We start from the raw sequence: 22,122 nt of genomic DNA on the forward strand, positions 1-22,122 counted from the left end.
CTCGGCTTCGGACTATTCTGAGTTCCGCGGCGGAAGTTGCATCCCGCTACTTTCCTGAGGGGGCTTCGGCTTCCGGAGTTTCTACTTCCGTTCCTCCCTCAGCGATGGCCGACTTCCTTCCCGGGAGGGAGGACACTTCCTCCTTCCGGTTTGTGGAGTCACCGGCAGTGGCCTACCACCTTTCTCAGGTGCTTGCGAAGTCTTCGCGCCAGAGTGGTGGTTTGCCCCCCCGTGCCTGTCCAGCTTCTGGTGCCGTTTGGACCGGTTCCGGAGCAGGCACAGTCTTGGGTTGCTTCGGGGGCTCAACCCTCTTCCGGTGGCACTTCGGGTCATCAGAAGTTGGTTCTGCCTTCGAACAACCGGAACCTGATAGCGTCTTTTTCGCTTCCCCGGTCATCGTTACCGTTGACGAGGGATCTGCTGCCTCTTTTGTCAAAACAGGTCAAGAACGATTCTGTTTTGTCAGTAAAAGAGTCGACGCTAGTCAGTTTGGAGGAGATTGCACGCCAGCTTTTGGAGCTTGCGTCTATCTCCGACACTCTGGTTCGCACTCTGTCTCGGTCTCTGACCGATTCTCTCGTTCCGTTCACCCTTAGCGAGGAGCAGAACGCGGACGACGTTTCTGTCCTTCTCGCTGCTCTCGCGAAGGTGAACGAGGAATAGACGCGACTCTCCTCCCTGCAATATGCACACGCGGTAATGAGCAGGAGGGATCTGTTTCTGGACCACTCTCACTTCTCGGACCAGGCTACCAGGGATGCGCTTCGGGTATCCCCGGTTGTAGAGGGGTCTCTGTTCGGCCAAATGGGGGTAGACGCTCGGCAGAAAGAGATCCAGTCACTCAAGGACACACAGTTCTGTGACTTTGCTCTACAGGGCATGAGGCAGGCTAAGCCTTCACAGCAAGTGAAGGCTCAGTCTTCGTCTCAACCCAAGCCTGGGTCCAAGAGACCTGCACAGCAGTCATCTCGAGGTGGGAAGAAACGGACTGCGTCGGGAAGGGGGCGTGGCGGCTCTGGTAGCAAGCCTCACCCCCAATGAAGTGCTCCCGGTCTCACCCCCCTTCCGCCCTCCACACCAGTGATGGCGGGAGGCCCCTCCCGGGCACTCTCCAATTGGATGGTCTCTGTAGACAGCCAATGGATAGTGGGAGTGGTGAGATCGGGCTTCCGTCTCCTATGGCGGGAAGAGATCGAAGGCACCTCTTTCCCGGCGGCCGCCGCCCTTCAAACCCCCCTCCTCGCAGGAAGCAAGGTCCGTTCTTCAGATGGAAATTGTCTCCCTGGTGCAGAAGGGTGCGGTAGAGAGGGTCCTGGACCAAAGATCTCTGGGATTTTACGGGCGTCTTTTCGTCGTTCCCAAGGCTTCAGGGGCCTGGCGTCCCGTCTTGGACTTATCTCTTCTCAACACGTTCTTGAGAGAGATCAAGTTCAAGATGGAGACGCCAGCCACGGTCAGGGACTCTCTCCGCCCAGGAGATTGGGCGACCTCTATAGACCTGACGGATGCATATTTTCACATTCTTATGCATCCGTCCGACCGGAAGTGGCTTCGTTTCCGGTGGGGCGATCAGGTCTACCAGTTCCGTGAACTCCTCTTCGGGCTGTCTCTCGCACCGTGGATTTTTACCATGGTGGTGAGACAGTTTTGCGCCCTGGCGAGGTCGCAGGGTATCAGACTGCGGGCTTATCTGGACGATTGGCTCATCCTGAACCAATCCCAGATAGGTTGTGCGCAGCATACCCAATCGGTTCTTCGAGAGGCCTCCTTGCTGGGGTTCTCGATCAACCGATCAAAGTCGGAGTTGATCCCGTCTCGGACATTCACTTATCTGGGGATGTCTTTTGACACAGTGGCTTGGACTGTCCAACCTTCCCAGAGCAGGGTGGACAAGCTCCAAGCCCAGATCCGCTCCACTTTGCCTCTCCTGCAGGCTTCCCTCAGGTCTCTGGCCTCCATCTTGGGGCAGATGGAGTCTATGGCTCTGTTGGTTCCTCTGGGCAGGGTCCACAAACGGCCTTTGCAGGCAGCACTGAAACCGTTTGTGGACTCATCTCAGGTGGACTGGAATGCCCTTGTCCCTCTTCAGGGATGGTTCCAGTCCGCGACCCTTCCGTGGCTGGACACGGACTGGGTCTGCCAAGGAGTGCCGATTGCTTTGCCACCCCCAGATCTGGATCTCTTCACGGATGCTTCCCTACGGGGGTGGGGAGCGCACATGGATCTACACACGGTGTCGGGTCTGTGGTCGGCAGAACAGAGCCAGGGGCATATCAACTTGCTGGAGCTAGAAGCAGTAGCTCTAGCTCTAGTCGAGTTTCTGCCCTCCCTGCAGGCCATGCATGTTCGTCTGTTTACAGACAACACGACTGTGGCCGCTTATCTCAACAAGCAGGGAGGCTCGCGGTCCCCGTCTCTCTTCGGACAGGGCCTGCGAGATTCTGAAGTGGTGTGCTCTGCACCACATCATTATCTCGGCCAGGTTCCTTCCAGGGAGGCTGAACACTCTGGCGGACGCTCTCAGCCGGTCCGACAGGGTGCTTCAGTCCGAGTGGACCATCACTCACGGGGCACTGCTGCGCCTTTGGGCCCAGGTCCAAAAGCCTCTCGTGGATCTGTTTGCCACCAGGTTCTCGAAGAGGCTTCCGGTGTTCGTCTCGCCATTCCCAGATCCCCAGGCTTGGCGAGTGAACGCTCTGGACATCTCCTGGACGGGTCTGGAGGCGTACGCCTTCCCGCCTTTCCAATTACTCAGCCGAGTAATTCGAAAGGCGGAACTGGAGGGGCCGACTCTTCTTCTGGTCGCCCCTCTCTGGCCGTCGCAGGTCTGGTTCCCAGACCTGCTTCGGCTCGCCCAAGGGCCTCCCATTCCTCTCTCCCTCGGGAGAGGGGAACTCGTGCAGCCCCGAACAGGCGTTCCACACGAGGAGCCCAGTCTTCTGAAGCTTCACGTGTGGAGGTTGTTCGGGACTCACTGAGGCGCTCTGGGGCGTCTTCTCTGACGCTGGACCTGGTGGGCCGTTCACATAGGGCTTCCACAGCGTCCGTTTATGCCTCTCACTGGAGGTCCTGGTCCACCTGGTGTTCTTCTCTGACGCTGGACCTGGTGGGCCGTTCACATAGGGCTTCCACAGCGTCCGTTTATGCCTCTCACTGGAGGTCCTGGTCCACCTGGGGTTAGTGCGGTTGCGCCTCGCTCTATGCAGGTCGCCAACCATCTCTCCTTTCTCTTCTCACAGGGCGCGTCCGTTTCCTCTTTGAGGGTCCGGCGCTCTGCGATTTCCGCTACACTCAAACAGATTGGTCGTTCGATCAATGTAGGGGGAGTGATAGCGGCCGTGATTAAGGGTGCTTCTCTTAAGCAGGTCAGGTCCAGATTGGCCACCCCTAAGTGGGATCTGTTCCTGGTGTTAGCATTTTTACGTTCTACGGAATTTGAGCCTTTGAGAGAGGCTAGTCTTCACAACCTTACTCGGAAGACTCTGTTTTTGCTTCTGTTGGCTACGGCCCGGCGGGGTAGCGAGGTCCACGCTCTGTCGGGTCTGCCTGGTGATATCTCGTTCGAATCGGATGGTTCAGTGTCTTTACACTTCCGGCCCGATTTTTTGGCTAAAAATCAGGCTTCGGGGCAGGCCTCTCTGTTGGTTAGAGTCAAGGCTCTGACCAACGCGTTGGCTCCGGATGATCCTGATTTGGTCAACTGCCCGGTTCGGGCCCTGCGTTTGTACTTAACCCGTACTCAGGCTGTACGTTCTAGTACTCAGAAACTGTTATTTCTTTCCATTCTTACCGCACGGGAGAAAGACATTTCTAAGGTCACGCTGGCACGGTGGGTGACTTCGCTCATTCGACAAGCTTATGTCTGGAGTCACACGAACGGGGGGGGGGGGGGGGGGGGGGCGCTGCCTGCCTTTCCTCTGGACTCTGCGAGAGCCCACGAGACTAGGGCTTGGGCGTCGTCGCTTGCTGTGCTACGCTCCAAACGTCTGGACGAGGTCTTGTCCACTGCTTATTGGCGTTCCGAAGATATTATGTATTAACTATTATCTTCGGGACGTCTCTGCTCTTCGCCAGGACGGCTCACGCGGGCTTCCTGCCCTTGTGGCAGCCGGCCAGGTTCTGGATAGAATGTGATGGTGAGTTTGATTTATTTTCTTGCCCACCGCCATGTTGATGTTATCTGCTTTATGTGATTCGGAGTAAGAATATGTAATTTAATGGAAAATTTCTCAGTAAATTTTCATTTGATTAATATACTTACCCGAATCACATAGTGAATTCCCTCCCGCCTTCCCCGCTTATGGTTTTAGTTTCTTTAAAAGCCGTATGATGGGCCATGTGGTAGCTGATGGGAAGTAGCCATATGGGAGGTAACTCCCGGGGAACCTGCCCATTACCATGGCTATTTCAGCCTTTTTTGGAGTGGGTTGCTTCCCTTAAAATGTTTTTGATGGGTTAGCGTTTTCAGTACCTAGCATGTGAGTCTGTGACAATGCTTTATGTGATTCGGGTAAGTATATTAATCAAATGAAAATTTACTCCGAAATTTTCCATTTAAAAACACTTTCATCTTATTCCTTGTCGGTTCCTGATTCCAAAAACATATAGATATGATATGTTTGGATTAAAAACACGCTCAGAAAGTTAAAACGAAGAGAGCTACAGAAAAGCGTGCTATCCTTCTCAGCGCAACGAATACCCCGCTCTTCTTGTCAATTCCACTGGCACTGCCTTTGCCACGGGCGGTGGAGTGACGATGCTACGAGTATACGGTCTTGCTGCGTTGCGTTGCGTTCAGTTTCATTCTGTGAGTTCGACAGCTACTTGACTAAATGTTGTATTTTCGCCTTACGCGACTTGTTTTTTTTTAATCAAACTGATTTTAAAACTTTAGCCAGGCAACCTTCGACGAAGCCCCTACTATGGGATTGCATTTCAGCTTCAAAGCTTAAAAAGATTTAAAAAGAAGTTTGGTCATTCAAAATCTGAAAACGCTAAATTCGATCCAAGAATGATTTTCTATTGTTTGCTGATTCCCAAAACATATAGATATGTTATGTTTGAATACAAAAACAAGCGAGCATTTTCCTTGTCACTGCGATTGACGAAGCTGTATTGCTTTCTGTTTCATTTCGTGAGTTTGACAGCTTGACTAAATGTAGTAATTTCGCCTTACGCGACTTGTTTTTCGATTACTTTCAGATGGCTGTGCATCTTTCCGTTCTTGAGGAGGCAGTTATCTACGCCAGTACACTGGACATCAGTGGCAACGTTGAAATCAGTACAGAGCCAACGGCGCTTGCCACCAGCACACCACTAAAAAAAAAGGACCATGTGTGCGATCAGTGCGGAGCTATCTTTGCAACCAAGCGAAACCTAAATATACATGCAGTAAACAAACATACGGAACGCGGCTCGTATCAACTGATGCATCAAATTGATGCATCCAAAACCAAAAATTTGATGCATCATTTTCACAATTTCATGCATCGTTTGGATGCATCAGAACTTTCGGGTTTTCCCGGAAAGTGCCGAGCAAAAAGCAAAATTTGAACCGGAATACGAAGCGAAACGAACGTCGGAAAACGAAAGTTTGAGTCGAAGGTCAAGGGCGTCAAAACTTCGTGTGCACACGAAATGCATAATGCCGTGACTTTGACTTGTTCCCTATTTAATGGTATGTTGTATGTTTATTTTTGTTTTATCTAACCAATCTGTTTATATTCGTCAAAATGTCATTTCAAGTTTTTCCGTGCTCAGGCATTTCTTACGGAAAGACCGGAAATGAATGATCTTTCGCATGCATACAAAACCGAAAGTGATGCATCAAAATGATGCATCAAAATGATGCATCATTTTCTATAATGATGCATTATTTTCGTATCGGATGCATCAGTTTTTGAAAATGATGCAACCTTTTTGAAAATGATGCATCCTTTTGTGAAAATGATGCATCAAATTGTGAAAATGATGCATCAAATATTGGTTTTGGATGCATCAATTTGATGCATCAGTTGATACGATCCGCGTTCGGTACAAACATGCAGCAGACCCAGGCTGGGCCAACACATGTGACACATGCAAAAAGGGCTTTCAAATAAAAGGGGATTATCATGCCCACTTCAGCCGCCATGAGGGTGTCAAACTCTACACATGCGCCTATTGTGATAAAGAATACCAGTTCAAACAAAGCCTCACCGCAAGCCGTCCCGGAGACGTATAGCTGCAAGCAGTGTGGCCAGGTTTTTCCGAAGAAAGATTCGCTTCTTAAGCACACTAAGTCTAAGCACTCACACAAACGCAGTATACAAACAAACAAATAAGCAAACAAACTTACGAACGAACAAACAAAAAGTTATGCAAACAGGTATTACCGTAACCCTACCTTTCGTATTCCCTCACTAAAACAAGTGTTAGTTTTGTTTTGTTAAATTGCTATTCGTAAGACACATTTAAAAGTGTGTTGACCTATCACCTGATTATAACGATTTTAGCACACAGCATCTGCTTTTTTTCTGAGTGGCACATCTGAAATTTGAAGAAATAAAGAGTACATATTTTGAACAGGTTTCACACAAGTTCAGATCTTTGAAATGACATTGTGTAAGGAAACTGGACGAAGACACACTTATCAAAATGTTTGCTCTTCAGTAAGATTTTAAACAGGGATGGTATTGCACCAGAAAAGCCACAGTCGCGTGTTGTTGCACTCATGAACAACATGCATTATGGGTTATACATAAGTCGAATTAGGGGTTCAAAAATGCTAATTCAGGGTTCGTACGGAATTTGTGTCTCAGAAAATAAAGACTTTTTAAAGACTTTTAAAAGCCCTCAAAATAAAAATGAAAGACCAAAATGTGCGTGGACTAGTGTTGAACAACAATATTATCATAGTAATACATACGCGTTTTCATCTGGATCTGTCCGACTTTTCAGTTTCCGGAAAATAAAATACACACACACACACACACACACACACACACACACACACAAAAACAGACATGCAGACACACATGTAATTTAGATGGAGGGATGGGAGGTTGAAGGAACATTAGTGGCATGTGGTGACTTGAGGGCATCAATGGCTCTGTCCAGTTTCACCAAGGATGCAGCTTTCTCATGAGACGTAAGCGCTCCAACACCCATCGAAGCGACGCTGATAGTCTTCTTGCAGACGCAGCAAAAAGCATTTCGCTTATTTCCTCTAGGGTCCTTTCGTATCCATTTCGAAAACTCTGGATTTTCAAGCCACGCATCTACGAACGAGCACAAACCCGGCATTTTTGCTCTTGAGACTTCCAATTGCGCATGTCCCGGATGTAAGCAATATGCAAAAGCCAAAGGGACATCACTCGAGCTGATTTTCCACTTTGTTCTCTGTCGTCTGCTGCAGGCGAACGCGATCACTTCGTTGTTGTTTTCCAATTTTCACGCATCGTTTATTTTGTTTGAATTTTTTGGTGATAATTGGACTGAGCAAACCAACGACGAACATTTATACCGATTTTATTTTCCTTGCACAATATTTTTGGGTAATTTACAAACCTGTACAAACCCAAGAGAATTGTTAAAGACTTATAAAGACATGAGAATGGTAGTTCATTTCTTACAAACCTGTAAAGACTTGTAAAGACCGTGCGAACCCTGTAATTGCACAAGCTTTCTACCAAAAAGCACAAACGTCATGAAAAGCGTACGAACGGAAACAATTTGATGAAAGTGGTACGAACGGACACATTTTCCCGTCAAAATCAGTACGAACGGACACAAAACTGTTTTATGCAAATTCAATTCATCTTATGGTTCACATAGGTCCAATATCACACGCATTCGTACTTTGTGCTATTTGAAGACGATTGGAATACACAGAACTTGTAGTGGGGGCCTGTTTCACTCTGATCTAACGAATGTGTATGAACGGAAACGCGTTTCGTACGAAGGGAAACATGCACTTTTGTACGAACGGAAACATGGGGTATGAACGGAATCTGTATGTTTTCAAAAGACAAGTGATTGTACAAAAGCCATGGGTTTCTATAAACTTCTGTTCAAGCGAAATGTCGTAACAGGCAATGGTTTTGGTGATCATGTGCAAATCAGGGGTCAGATTCGATAATAGAGCGAGAAAAACAAGAAAATGTTAAAAAAAATCAGGCAATTTTGCCACGTTCGGCCCGCGTGTGTTATTATTAGGATTCATTAGCACCTTGGTACTTATCGTACACATAGCCCAACCATTTCGCTACCTTATTCTTTCAATATCACACAAGCGCGCTGCCCACACGACTTACAAAAACGTTTTTCCCGAAGCAAGTGACGAAAATAAGGCTGTATGAACGGACACATCCTGCGGATGAACGGAAACATCCGGTGGATGAACGGAATCAGTTGACACACCGTGACCTTGGGGTAGCGTGTTCGGCGGATGGGTCGGGCTGCACGTGAGAGGGGTCTTGTATCGTGTGGCAGTTGTGTGTGTAGGGCCTCTTGAGTAAAATATTCCTACGCCTAAATATGTGATTGTTTGCTTTTGCATTCAGTGTAGTCAGTCAGCTTTTGTACCGGCGCAGCAGCAGCAAAGTTTTTTTTACTTCAAAAATTTTATACGCAGCAGTGCAAAATGACTGACAGAGACAGTTCCAAATTCAAGTTTGACAAGTGGGTAAAACAGCTCCCTTCTACGGTGGCAGAAATTTTGGTGGAGGCCGGTTTTGACACGCACATCGCACTGGTAAATGCCACGAGGGCCAGTGTGACTGAACTCAAACTAAAGCCGGGCCACCATGTTGCTACTTTGGCTCTGATACGTGAACTTCAGGGCGACGATGGGCCACTGTCAAGAGAGCAGGCAGCGGCGACATCACCGGCGACGACAGCGGCTACGGCAGCAACGTCCCTCGACGAGTTATTGCAGAGGTCAACGACCGGCACGGGCGCCGCGACGCCGCTGGACGGAGGCCGTGTAGACCTGGATCCTACAGTTTTTCTGAACACACAGCCACGTTCAGGTGAGGCCCTCAAAATAACAGACTTTATCACATTCCGGGAGGCGAAACAGCAGGAGATCGAGCTTAGAGAGGGCGTATTCATTCGACTGAGCGCCAATCTAAAAACCAAGCTAGACAATGTTTTGCCTGCCCAGTTTCTAAGTGCCAACGCAAGAATTATGGCGAAACTTATCGAGACTGGCCGACTGTCGGGTCGGTGCATCGTTGACTACCTCGCATAGCCTACACTGCAAAACTCGGCGAAATGGCCAGTCGCTACACCTGGTCTTCAGTGCTGGCCTACGATCACCAGTACAGAGTCAGCCAAGCAGCGTACGGGTTCAGGTGGGGCAGTGACTCTCAACACTTGGCGATGGTAGCACTGAGAGAGTGACAACCTACAAACCACCAGCAACACGCCGACCGTCGCCAACAGTCACGCGACGGTCGGCGTGTTGCTGGTTGTTAAGAAAATTACGGGCAGATGGAGATTTGAACTCGACTCAACCGCGCATCAGGCGAATGTGAGAACCGTTCGGCCACAGAATCAGTTGACGAAAATGGACACTGTAATGCATTAAAGAAGACGCTAGCACGTTTTCACCACGAGCATCGGTTGAAATCTTTCGCGAGCGGTATCTCGTATTTGTCCGCGTTTCGCTGTCAGTCCAGTTAGCATTTCGCTTCCTCTTCCCCTCCATCTCTTCCTCGTGTGCCTGCGCATTCGCTTGTCCGATGGATGTTCCGTACATGTCGACTGAAGTAAATGTAATGCATACGTGTTCGTTCGCGGAATAAAAGCAACTAGTGATACCCGTGCTACGCACGGGATTTTTTTCTTTTTAAATTACAGAATTAATTGTGAATAAGCGCAGCAACAAAAACGTGTTAAATGTTTGATAGCATCATACAAAACAAAATGCCATAAATTTATTGGGAGAAAATAGTGTGCACCGTACAATAACAGTTTTACACATCAGCAAATAGGAAAAAGTAACAGTTGGTACTGTGAACAATAAAACGCCTATCAATTTTTCATATAATTGGGAAAGGATAAAACAGCGTTAAAGGCACAGTAAGCCTCCCGTAAACCATCACAGATACGGTCAGGCTTTTACACACAGTACAAACACCATTTCATTTAAAACACTCACCAATTAAGAACATCCTAGGTGCCCTCCGTAAAGAGCGAACAATTTTCAAAGAATTTATTTTTGCGTGGTTTATCTTACCCCTGAGCCATCGTGAACCCGTGTGATCCAGTTTTCCCTTTTCACAATGCAGTCGTCATAGTTAGTCATTTGAATGCGACTCGACGTGAGCTTATCTACAATAGCACGGTTTTTTTTATGCACGAAACAACGGCTGTGGTTCACAAGAACTCCAGCGATGGCTTTTGACTGTTGAGAGGAACGGCGATTTGCACTGATAAACCGGCCGTCGTCTGCTACGACCCTTGCGTGACCCTGCTTCCGGGCTTTTCTTTTTTTAAACTTTCACAACTTCGAATTGTTCTGATCTTGTCTTGATGAAGAACGAATTCTTTTATGATTAAAGAATGTTTGTGTAACAAGCTGTCAATTTATTATTTAGATTTTAAAAGTTAGGTCTAGCGCAAAAACGAGGCGCCGTTGTTGTTAACGGAACAAGTCTACGAAAATAAATTCTTTGAAAATGTCTCACGCTCGACAGAAAGCAGCCAGGATGTTCCCGTTCGGTGAGCGTTCAAATGGAAGTATGCTTGTACTGTATTTAGACGCTCGGGGAGCTCTGTGATGGTTTACGGGAGGCTTACTGTGCCTTTAATGTGTGCCCGTTTATGAGATTTCAGTCATTGTGGACAGTCTGAGAATTCAGTCAATGTGACAAAATGATTTTGTCACGCTTCAATTAAGATGCATGTTAGTTAAAATGTACAAAAACAATATGTAACACCAATTATATAATTGGGAAAGAAATCTTGTTGCAGTTCGCCGACAGCTAGAGTCACCCACAATGAAATATTTGTACGATCGACTGCACTTAAATTAGCGGCTACATTGACATAAGTGAAGTACATAAATGTGCAAAAAAATGTGCCCATAGAACAATATTTTTACACATCACCATACATGTCTTGAGCTGTCTTAAGACAGGAAAAAAACAACCAGCGTTAAATGGAACAACATGTTTACACTTTGGCAAACATGTGAATAAAAAGTAGTTAAAATGTGAAGTTGGTTCTGCGAACAACAAAAGTTTACATATGCATTGTGCACAGAGAAGCAAAATGTTTACAGATCACCATGCATATGTATAGAGAAAAACACTCTCACACAACGCTAAATGTGCAAATGAACTGTGTGCACATCGTCATGCTTACAATTGGGAGCTGGATAAAAAGACAGCACTAATGATCGCAATGAAGAACACTATCATAGTTGCACATCAGTACACCCGTACTTGCAAAAAGTACAGCAAAAGTACAGTTTGTTCACACACACACACACACACACACACACACACACACACACACACACACACACACACACACACACACACACAGTAGCAAACTCAAAGGGATTGAGAAAATGCAATCATGTGCAAAATGAACAAAATATCAATGTATATATGTAACAACTAAAACCACACACAACACACTGAACTAAAGTTGCAAAGGTGTGTACAAAGAGAATAAAAACAAATATTTACACATCACCAACTTAGGTTTGAAATGATCTGAATGCAAACATAGTTGCACATCCAGTCACTCTGTGAGGCAAGTACCCTGACTTTGACAACAAAAGCTATCTTTCCAGACCATCATCAACCAATTTTCAGATGCAGAACACATGTAATGAGCGCTTTTGCTGCTAGCCCTGCTTACCTCCCCTGGCGCGAGCGCTAGAGGACACGGGGGAAAAATCGCTTCTTTGCGATGTGTAAATCGGTACTTTTCTATTTTATTCTGCAGCTTAGGTAACTGCGCATAAGTCTTCATTGTTTTTTTAAATGTGTGGTGTCGAGGTATGTCCGAATCATATGCTACCTATCTTTTACACATGGCGCAGTTACCTAAGCTGCAGAAATTAAATAGAAAAGTCAATCTGAAAATAAGTCTGACGGAAATTCCGTCAATCCGCAATTTTGAAGAAAAAAATAATAATTTGAGGAAAAAAAATTGAGGGAAAAAAAACCCGAAACTACTTGCGGAACGCGTTTTCAAACTGCTATAGTGAACCGGTTGCATTTTGCCCGGAAACATAAGTGCTTTTGTCCGTGCTCGCGGTTAACCCCGTAGGTGAGGTTTCTTCGCTTTCGGATTCACTCTGCATCACGATAAAAAAAAAAGTTCTCTCGCGATTTGGCAGGCATTACGAAGTGGTGACACGATTTCTGCGACAAAGATGCCGGTGTAACACGAGAAAATTACTCCCACGAGATTTTTACTCCGGAGTAAACATTTCGTACGAAAAAGTTACTCCCTTTACGAAAAAAGCACTCCCCCATTGCACGAGAAAATTACTCCCCAAGACAGGTGAGTTCCGAGTAAACATTTCGTTCAAAAATGTTACTCCCCTGACGAATAAATAACGAATAAATTACTTCACCTCAACACGAGCAATTTAACTTCCTATGCCAGGTGTACGATATTTTTACTCCCTTGTCCCCTGTTAGTTCTTGGTGGTGGGAGGGGTGGAAGGAGGGTAGCGCGACATTCGTGTGCGCGAGATCACTTATTGGCATTATCCCTTCGCCCGCATCCCATTTTTGCGTACGAGATTTTTACTGGAAGTAAAAAAAATGGGGAGTAAAAATTTTGTGGAGGGAGTCATTTTTTCGTGCCTTGGGGAGTTCTTTTCTCGTACGAAAAGTGTACTCGGAGTAAGAATTTCGTACGAAATATTTACTCCGGAGTAAATTTTTCGCGGAGTAAAAATTTCGTGTTACACCGGTTTTGACGGAAAACGCACGGACAGATCTTATTGAAGCTGGTCCAGCCAACAAATGGCAATGGGACTGGTTGCAGTTTTTGAAACTAAAACTGTGTGTGATAAGTTTGGTGCTTGAAACTAAAGTGCTTTTCCTTGAGAACTGTGCACTATAAGAGATGCCACTGCGTAGTTGCTACTTTGTGCAGTGCTACATCATGCTGTTTGCATGTGTGACATGACAGTTCCTGGGAATGATATCCCCGGACTTTTTTTTCATTTTTTCGATAAATACTTTTGATGACGTCATATCCGGCTTTTTGTCAAAGCGAGCCGCTAATATCCACACGGCGTCTAATTATGCATCCGCACCGAATACGCATACCAGCGCTCATTGGTTAATAACAGGATATTCGATGATTATTTTCATTGGTCGACTGAAACGTTTTCCTCATTTTGAATGAAGTGGCAAACGGTTCTTCACTAATACCGAAAGTGAAAACTCCCGTGGGTAGCTTCCCTTTTCCGCACAATATTTACATATTATGTTTTAGACCAATGAGCGCTGGTATGCATATTCGGTGCGGATGCATAATTAGACGCCGTGTGGATATTAGCGGCTCGCAAACGAAGATTCGTCCAAATGATGGTTAAAAACAACCTGCAGCGAACGGAAGCTGAAAACTAAAGGTGCATATAGTTCAAACAATCATTGAACTGTATTTATTTGACCTTACACAGACTGTAGGAAGAGGCAAACCGTCTTGAACAATATTTTTCCCCAGGAAGCGACTCCAAGAACACAGAAGACTCGAAGGTGAGTGACGTACCTTGTAGTCTTTCTGTGATAGTAGTCGTCCAGTGGACGATACCTTCTGCCTGTGATTGGCCAAGATTTTACATGGGATGAGAACACCCCCACACACATACCAAAAATGCCACTTTGCACTGAGCACATCAAAGCTGTTCAGTGGTGTTTGAATTGTCGAAGCGGTGGTGGGGTGTCAATCTTATCCAATGTAATAGCCTGGCCAGAACTAAGATGGCAAGTCGAATCGTTTACACGGGAAGGACTCCCTGTGCCTACTGTGTCCATCTGTGTGCGTTCGTGTGGTGACTGATTTTGGCCAAATAGTGGTGGTATGTGTGTGTGTGTCAGTGTGTGCCCGTCAGTGTGTGTGTGTGCCTGTGTGTGTTTCTGTGTCTGGGTGTGTGTGAGTGTGTGTGCGCGTTTTTGTGAGTGTGTGTGTGTGCCGGTGTGTGTTTCAGCCGGTGTGTGTGTGTGTGTGAGTGTGCATATGGTGTGTGTGTGTTTGTGTATGTGTGTGTGTGTGAGTGTGCATATGGTGTGTGTGTGTTTGTGTATGTGTGTGAGCCTCGTGTGAGAAAGTGAGTTCAGTGCGGGTGCGGGGCAGAGCCAGTGAATGCTTGTGGGTACGTTTGGTCCGGAGTTGTCCTTGTACTAACATCAGTGTCCGAGAATGTGTGCACATATGATTCAATTTTCACTGGCGCACACTGACATTCGTGAGTATACAGCCCGATCATCAGTGTCTGCTGCTCAGCTGCTGCTGGTGGCGGACTAGCCGTCAAGTTGCATGGGAGGAGGGGGGGGGGTGTCCTCATTTTAAGCGGATAAAACCAAGATTTATGGGTAAAACTAGGCAATTATTGGGGTCATAAATTCTTCGTTCCGACAGGTCTGACCGAAAATCAGAAGAAATATATTAGGAGCAAGGACGCATTCGACTTTCAGCTGCATGAAACACATAAAAAACAATGATTGGCTCACGTAAGTGTAGCCTATGCGATCGTAACTTTGTCTGTCTGTGCGTGCGTGCGTGCGTGCGTGCGTGCGTGTGTGCGTGTGTGTGTGTGTGTTTGTGCGTGTGTATGTCTGTGGTAGAAACTCTAACATTTGAAGACGTCACATTACATTGACGTCACATTATGACGTAAGAGGGTTAGACGTCACGCGAAGGAAGTACTGAAAGTCTCGGTCATTATTATTTTGAGCGCGCCGAGACAAGTTGGCAGTCGTGTCCTGTAAGTAGGCTACATGCAGACAGACAGATCTAGATCTAGTGTGCTTTCTTGCACAGTTTCACCTATGCTCTTCAGTCTGTGTGTGTGTGTGTGTGTGTGTGTGTGTGTGTGTGTGTGTGTGTGTGTGTGTGTGTGTGTGTGTGTGTGTGTGTGTGTGTGTATGTGTGACGGAGTGCAGATTGAGTTTGTGTTACTGTTTGTCGATTTCTTACGTGAGCCTTGATGGCTTCGCCTCTTGTTTTAATATTTTATTGCATAATATTGCAATACTCAATCTTCAGCTAAAATACACACACACCCAACAGAGTGACACGCACATACACTACACACGCGCGCACACATACACTTGCATGTGTCAACGGATGCACGCACGCACGCACGCTCCCTTTGTCCTGGAAGTATTCCCATGGCAATTATATGATGTCAAACTGAAATCATGTTAAAGGGTGCCCTGTACCTCCTATATCATACGCGCATACACGTCTTCTCTCTCTCTCTCTCGCTCTTTCTCGCTCTGTCTCTCTGTCTCTGTCTCTCTGTCTCTATCTCTGTCTCTGTCTCTCTCTCTCTCTCTCTCTCTCTCTCTCTCTCTCTCTCTCTCTCTCTCTCTCTCTCTCTCTCTCGTGCAATCACAATAAAATCCCAATAACATTAAAGGAGCCCCAGAAAATCATACGAATGCCAACGGTGACAAATTTTGGCTTCTTTTCTGACCAGACAATTAGCTTTTTTAAGAACATGTTATTCATTTCTGCAGTAACGCAGGAGAAAAAACAACTCCAAATGCAAATTGACTAATAATGGGCAAAGCGTGGTTTATAAATAAAATCCTTTTTACATTTAGTCAAGTTTTGACTAAATGTTTTAACATAGAGGGGGAATCGAAACGAGGGTCGTGGTGTATGTGTGTGTGTGTGTGTATGTGTGTGTGTGCGTGCGTGCGTGCGTGTAGAGCGATTCAGACCAAACTACTGGGCCGATCTTTATGAAATTTTACATGAGAGTTCCTGGGATTGATATCCCCGAACGTTTTTCTCCTTTTTTCGATAAATGTCTTTGATGACGTCATATCCGGCTTTTCGTGAAAGTTGAGGCGGCACTGTCACGCTCTCATTTTTCAACCAAATTGGTTGAAATTTTGGTCAAGTAGTCTTCGACGAAGCCCGGACTTCGGTATTGCATTTCAGCGTGATGGCTTAAAAATTAATTTATGACTTTGGTCATTAAAAATCTGAAAATTTAAAAAAAATTAAAAAATTATAAAACGATCCAAATTTACGTTTATCTTATTCTCCATTATTTTCTGATTCCAAAAAAACAAGCTCTGAAAATTAAAAATATAAAAATTATTATCAAAATTAAATTTTCCAAATCAATTTAAAAACACTTTCATCTTATTCCTTGTCGGTTCCTGATTCCAAAAACAAAAAGATATGATATGTTTGGATTAAAAACACGCTCAGAAAGTAAAAACGAAGAGAGGTATAGAAAAGCGTGCTATCCTTCTCAGCGCAACTACTAAACCGCTCTTCTTGTCAATTTCACTGCCTGAACGGTGGACTGACGATGCTACGAGTAGACGGTCTTGCTGAAAAATTGCATTGGCGTTCAGTTTCAATCTGTGAGTTCGACAGCTACTTGACTAAATGTTGTATTTTCGCCTTACGCGACTTGTTTTCGATTCCATTAGAAAACAAACACAAAACAGTTCTTCAGCGGGAGCTTTGGACAATCGTAAAGACATACCAGTGCCTTTGAGCTATAGGCATGCTCTAAGAAAAACAAATCAATCAATCAACATCTTCTTCTTCTTCCAATAATGTTCAGCGATCAATGAATTGACCATTATTAACATGTTGGCGAAGTGCAAGTGTGTGTCATTAACAAAGATTAAAATAAAAATTTAAAAAAAATAATAAAAAAAATTAGGTGGGGCAGGGGGAGGGCGGTTACTGTGCCTGTATGGCCCTCATTGCCCTCAAGCAGAAGGCATTATAGGAGGGGGCCTCGACAACATCTGATGGGAGGGAGTTCCAGTCGACAGTGGTCCTCGGGAAGAAAGAAAACTTTCTGTAGTCTGTGCGGCACGGGATTATTCCGGAGTGTAGAGATGAGGAGAAGATGGAGGTTGGGATGGGGGCCACTTCCTTAGCGAGTTCTTTGAGAACGTGGGGTGTGAGCCCGTCAGGTCCTGTGGCTTTGTGGGGGTTGAGATTTGTCAGAAGTTTCTCGACTCCCTGGGTGCTGATGGAGGGTTCATCCATGGTTGGATAGTCGTCAGGGGAGTCAGGCATGGTGCACTTCGTCCTGAACTCTGCTTCTGAGTAAGTAGTTCCTTCGCTGAACGCCTTGAAGAACTGAGCATTTAACTCTTCAGCTTTGAGTTTTGGGTCGGTGATTAGCTTTCCTGTTCAGGCTGTTGATTTCCTTGTCTTGTTCGGGGTTGCCAGATTTTTTCCATTTTCTATAGAGTCTGTCTCTTTTGCGTACGATTTTCTTTATTTCGTAGGTGATCCAGGGGTATGAGGATTTCAGTCGAGGTGTTTTGGTGGGTATGTGTTTCTTCATACTGTCCAGGAGTGCCAACTTGAAGCGCTGCCAGAGGTCTTCTGTAGGCGTATCCTCTGTCTCCCTGAATTCGGCCTGGAGATCAAGCATGTCCTGTTTCATTTCCTCCCAGTTGGCTCGTTGGTAGAGGAGGATGGGACGGGCTACGTTCTTCAGGGTCTCAGGCCGCGTGGTGTATTCAAAATATACAATGCGGTGGTCGGAGAGGCCAGGTATCACCTCAACGCGTGGGATCAGTGATGGGCAGTTAGTGAGAACAATATCCAGGGTGTTGTCTCGTCTGGTGGGCTCTTTGACTACTTGCTCCATGCCAGTGTCACCCAGGAGGTCAACAAAGTCCTTGTGGAGTTGGGCATATCTGGGTTTAGGTTTCATGGTCATATTGGTCCAGTCATAGGACGGGAGGTTGAAGTCGCCAGCAACTAGTAGTTGGGCGTTTTTCATCGCTGCTGCTCTTCTGATGGAGGTTTCAAAGTGGGCCAGGCCATTGGCGTCTGACACGTCTGGTCGGTAGAAGACGCACAGGTAAAGAGGTTGCTGTCTGTAGGTGGGGATCTTGATCCACAACAGTTCTCCGTCCGTGTTGAGTTCCGGGACATCGGCACATTGAATGTCGTTCTTGACAGCGATGAAGACGCCGCCGCCAGCACTGTTCCGATCTTTTCTGAAAAGCTTGTAAGTTTGGGGAAAGAATTCAGAGCTAGAAATTCCAGGATCTAAGTGTGTCTCTGTGCCAAACACTATGTCTGGTTTTGTACTCTCTAGGAGGTTTGGTATTGTCGCCCGCTTACCTGAGGCGCTCTGAAAGTTGATATTCAGGAGGCGAAGGGGTCTGTTTTTTTCTTTTCCATGGTTGCTGTTTCTAGTAGGGGTTGAGGAGTGGATTGGGTCAAAGTCTTTGGTTGTTTCAGGGATAGAGTGTATGGAGGAGTTGTTTCTTTCTTCTTGTTCAACACCATGCAGATCAAAAAGGGTGGAGCTATAGTTGGCGTTAGCGCAGATGACACAGCGCCAGGAGATGTCTTCAGTTGCAAGGGACTGGTAAGTCTGGGATCCAATCAGCTGACAGGATGCATGAAACCAGGTTCCACAGGATTCACATTCGACACCCCTGTCATCCCAAGTGACAGGTCGGTCACAGATGCCGCAGGGGGCACTTGAAACATCGTCATCCAAGGTTGACATGGTTATGGTGGGTGCATGGGCACAGGGGGGAATCTTGAGGGGGTTTTGGATGAAAGGTGACAGAGTTCAAGAAGGTGAGAAATAAGCAGACTAATGCCCAGGTGATTTGGTGGGGGCAGGTCATCATTATCATCTCATGAATGCAAGTGGGAAGGGTTTGTTTTGAAAGTGGAGCTGGCGACCGCCATCTTGGATACTCACTGCGAAGGTTTAAAATAGAACTATATGAATTTTGAACAATTTGGAAAAGAAATCAAAACACAAAAAGGTCTCACCGTGGTCTAGGATGTTAGTGAACTAATTATACTACGATTTGGGGTGCTAGGTATAGAAAATCTCTAGAAATTTGGAATTTCACGGGAGACAGAACCAAAACACGACACGCACACTTGCACATGCGCACACCATGAGGCTTATATCGCGCGTATTCCGTGGGTACAGTTCTAAGCGCAGGGATTTATTTATTTAAATTTTTTTTTTAATGCAATTTATATCGCGCACATATTCAAGGCGCAGGGATTTATTTATGCCGTGTGAGATGGAATTTTTTTACACAATACATCACGCATTCACATCGGCCAGCAGATCGCAGCCATCAGTTTCGACTATAGGCATGCTCTAAGAAAAACAAATCTGCCTTTGAGCTATAGGCATGCTCTAAGAAAAACAAATCTAAACTACAAATCAGTCTCTTTTCTCGGTTAAAATCAACGGGAATTTGAGTAGTTCAGTCACAGATAAAAAAAAGATGAAATTGAAATGTAACAGTGGCAGCAGCAGCCAATAGACAATGTTGGGGAATAACTCTGTTGGGGTTTCAAGGGTCGCGTAAGAGTTGCTTCCCATAAAACACAATGGCGAAACAGTGAGACTTGTAAAATAAGATCTATGGCTCAACTATCCAGTCATATTGTTTCGCGGCCTTAGTGTATCCATAGATCTGTCAAGGGATATATATGGTGTATCTAAGAGGGCATCGCTCGTCAGTAACTCTATCCCCCCCCCCCCCCCCCCCCGACAGGGTTATTTCCGAAAAACGTGTTTTAAGGGACTTGTTTTTAGCTCGCTTCAAAAATAGTTCATTGTGTTTCCATTAGCCAAAGACAATTTGAAAGTCAGAGCTGGTGAAGTCTCGGATCACTTGCTGAATGAAGGAGTCCCACTTCATCTTCCACTGGGTAACCGCCTTCTGTATTTCCATGGGCTGCATGGCACTGTACCTGTGGTGTAAAAACACATGTCAGGGTGGCGGTTTACACTGTGTGCACATCAGTAGGTCTACAATGAGCGATGATGATATGGTAGGCTATCTGAATAGTCGATGTCGGCCCGGATTTGTAGGCCTATGGGTTGTGAAAGAGTGAATACTCTCAGTGCTTTTAGTGAGTCAAACTTTTTCAAGTGACATATTATAGGTCAGTCACTAGCGAGGGGTGTACCCCCCGCGGCTTAGGGGGAAGAATTTACCCGATGCTCCGCAGCATGTCGTAAGAGGCGACTAACGGATTCTGTTTCTCCTTTTACCCTTGTTAAGTGTTTCTTGTGTAGAATATAGTCAATGTTTGTAAAGATTTTAGTCAAGCAGTATGTAAGAAATGTTAAGTCCTTTGTAGGCCTACTGGAAACTTGCATTCTTCCAGTAAGGTAATAGATAGGCTACTACGTTGCAAGCCCCTGGAGCAATTTTTTGATTAGTCAATTTAGTGCTTTTGTGAACAAGAAACAATTGTGACAAGTGGCTCTATCCCATCCCCCCCCTTTCCCCGTCGCGATATAACCCAGTGGTTGAAAACGACGTTAAACACCAAATAAAGAAAGAAAGAAAGAAAGCGAGGGGTGTGCCTGAAACACGTGGACAAGAAGAAGAAGAAGCGTTGAAAGCTTGCTTCGCTAAACGCAATAGTATTTAGCGTGTGTGTGTCCGCACGGGTACGTGAGTTTACTCTTTCGTTCCCATTCATTCCCCCCCCCCCCCCCCCCACATTTTGTTTGGTCTACAGACCTCAAAACTGCCGCTTTTCAACTCTTTTTTTCTTGCCTGTGTTATTGTTGGCTTCCCCTCGAGTAGCTTCCCTTGCTTCTCTGTCTTTGTCATTTTTTGTTGGTTTGTGCAGTGCAGTTGTTTTGTCAGTTATTCTCCTCTTTATCTGTTCTATCGTCTTTCTTCTTCTTTTTTGTGTGTGTATTTTTGTGTTTTTGTGCCTGAAGAAGACCCTTAGGTCGAAACGTCGCTGTTATTCGTTCCGTGTTCGTCATTGCTTTTTGGTCTCTTTATTGTTCCCTCTCACGTGCAGTCGCCATTGTTTAACGCAATAGTATTCACTCTTTGACAACACGTGCAAACCAGGCAGACTGATTTCCGGAGTGTGTCTATTCACTTTTGCCTGTAGCACAATAGGGAGAGACGGAGACACACAGACTGGCAGACAGACAGACAGAGATAGAACAACGGGAAGACTGTCCCATTCTAAATCACGGCGAAATGAACCTTTTTCATTTCACTCCAACCAACGTGACACCAAAGCCATATAAAACGATTACAGCCAGAAACTGACTCAGTCTTCTCACCTGTCAGCGTGATTAACATAACGTAAAAGTCAACGGACACAGATATATATGAACACTCAGCGAATAAACGGCAAGTTGATTCAATGTGATTCAATAGATCCCGCCTGCTTCACTGTCAACGTCATAAAAGGGACGTAACACTCTACGTTTATAGTAAAAAGAACTGACCTCAGTGAGTTAATAGCCAGTTGTTTTAGAGTGGCCAGGCCCGCGTCCTCCCCGATCATCGTCATAAAAATGACGTAAAAGTCGTGAGAAAGAGGCGCGGCTCCCCAGACGGCGGGATCGTCCGAGCTGATGACGAGGGGGAAGTTCTCTGCGATGAGAGCGGCCGCTGGGTGGTTGCGGGGGTCGTCAACCAGCTTCAGAACCTGCAGAGAAAAGCCAGCTCTGTTGACAAACAGCACACAAAACAATTTATTTTCTAATTCTTCTTCTTCGTTCATGGACTGAAACTCCCAAGTTCACTTATGTTGTGCACGAGTGGGGGATTACGTGTAAGCTTATGCCCGTTTTTACCCCGCCTTTCATGCAGCCGTACGCCGCTTTCGGGGGATTCTCTGATTCAAAACAGAAGACCAGAACCACCCCATCCCCCCACACCCGCCAAAGGAAAAGAAAATTACAGAAATAAATATTGGGAGTGTTGGAAAACGATTTTTTTTTTATTTGCTAAAAAAACAGCAAAAAATGCAGGGTACGCATTATGGAGCAAAACTACACTCACTTATTGCGACAACAATGGTCGGCAAGTCTTTCTTTCTTCTAAACGGGATGCTATCATGCTGGTGTCATCTGGATGGAGTCCGTTAAATCGGGTTTTCTGAATGCTTTAACTGTCATGCAAATGTTAG

General features: G+C 45.9%; 2 protein-coding genes across 8 annotated transcripts in view; both read right to left on the reverse strand.

The window, feature by feature from the left end:
* The window catches only part of LOC138970986 (adenosine deaminase AGSA-like), a 396,962-nt gene that overhangs the window by 352,457 nt on the left and 22,383 nt on the right, over positions 1 to 22,122 (reverse strand). For 6 of the 7 annotated variants that reach the window (XM_070343575.1, XM_070343574.1, XM_070343571.1 and 3 more), the window contains 2 exons: positions 21,437 to 21,639; positions 15,636 to 19,920 (listed from right to left, as the gene is read on the reverse strand). In XM_070343575.1, coding sequence (XP_070199676.1) covers positions 19,794 to 19,920; positions 21,437 to 21,639 — 330 coding nt within the window. In that variant the 3' untranslated portion in view covers positions 15,636 to 19,793. Of the gene's footprint in view, positions 1 to 15,404; positions 19,921 to 21,436; positions 21,640 to 22,122 lie in introns of those variants that run through there. The other variant, XR_011457136.1, reaches the window with a different exon arrangement.
* On the reverse strand, positions 17,321 to 18,700 carry LOC138970160 (uncharacterized). Its single transcript, XM_070342648.1, has one exon. The coding sequence runs from the start codon at positions 18,698 to 18,700 to the stop codon at positions 17,321 to 17,323; it is 1,380 nt and encodes a 459-aa protein (XP_070198749.1).

Source organism: Littorina saxatilis, linkage group LG7 (genome assembly GCF_037325665.1).
Source record: "Littorina saxatilis isolate snail1 linkage group LG7, US_GU_Lsax_2.0, whole genome shotgun sequence".
Lineage (NCBI taxonomy): Eukaryota > Metazoa > Mollusca > Gastropoda > Littorinimorpha > Littorinidae > Littorina > Littorina saxatilis.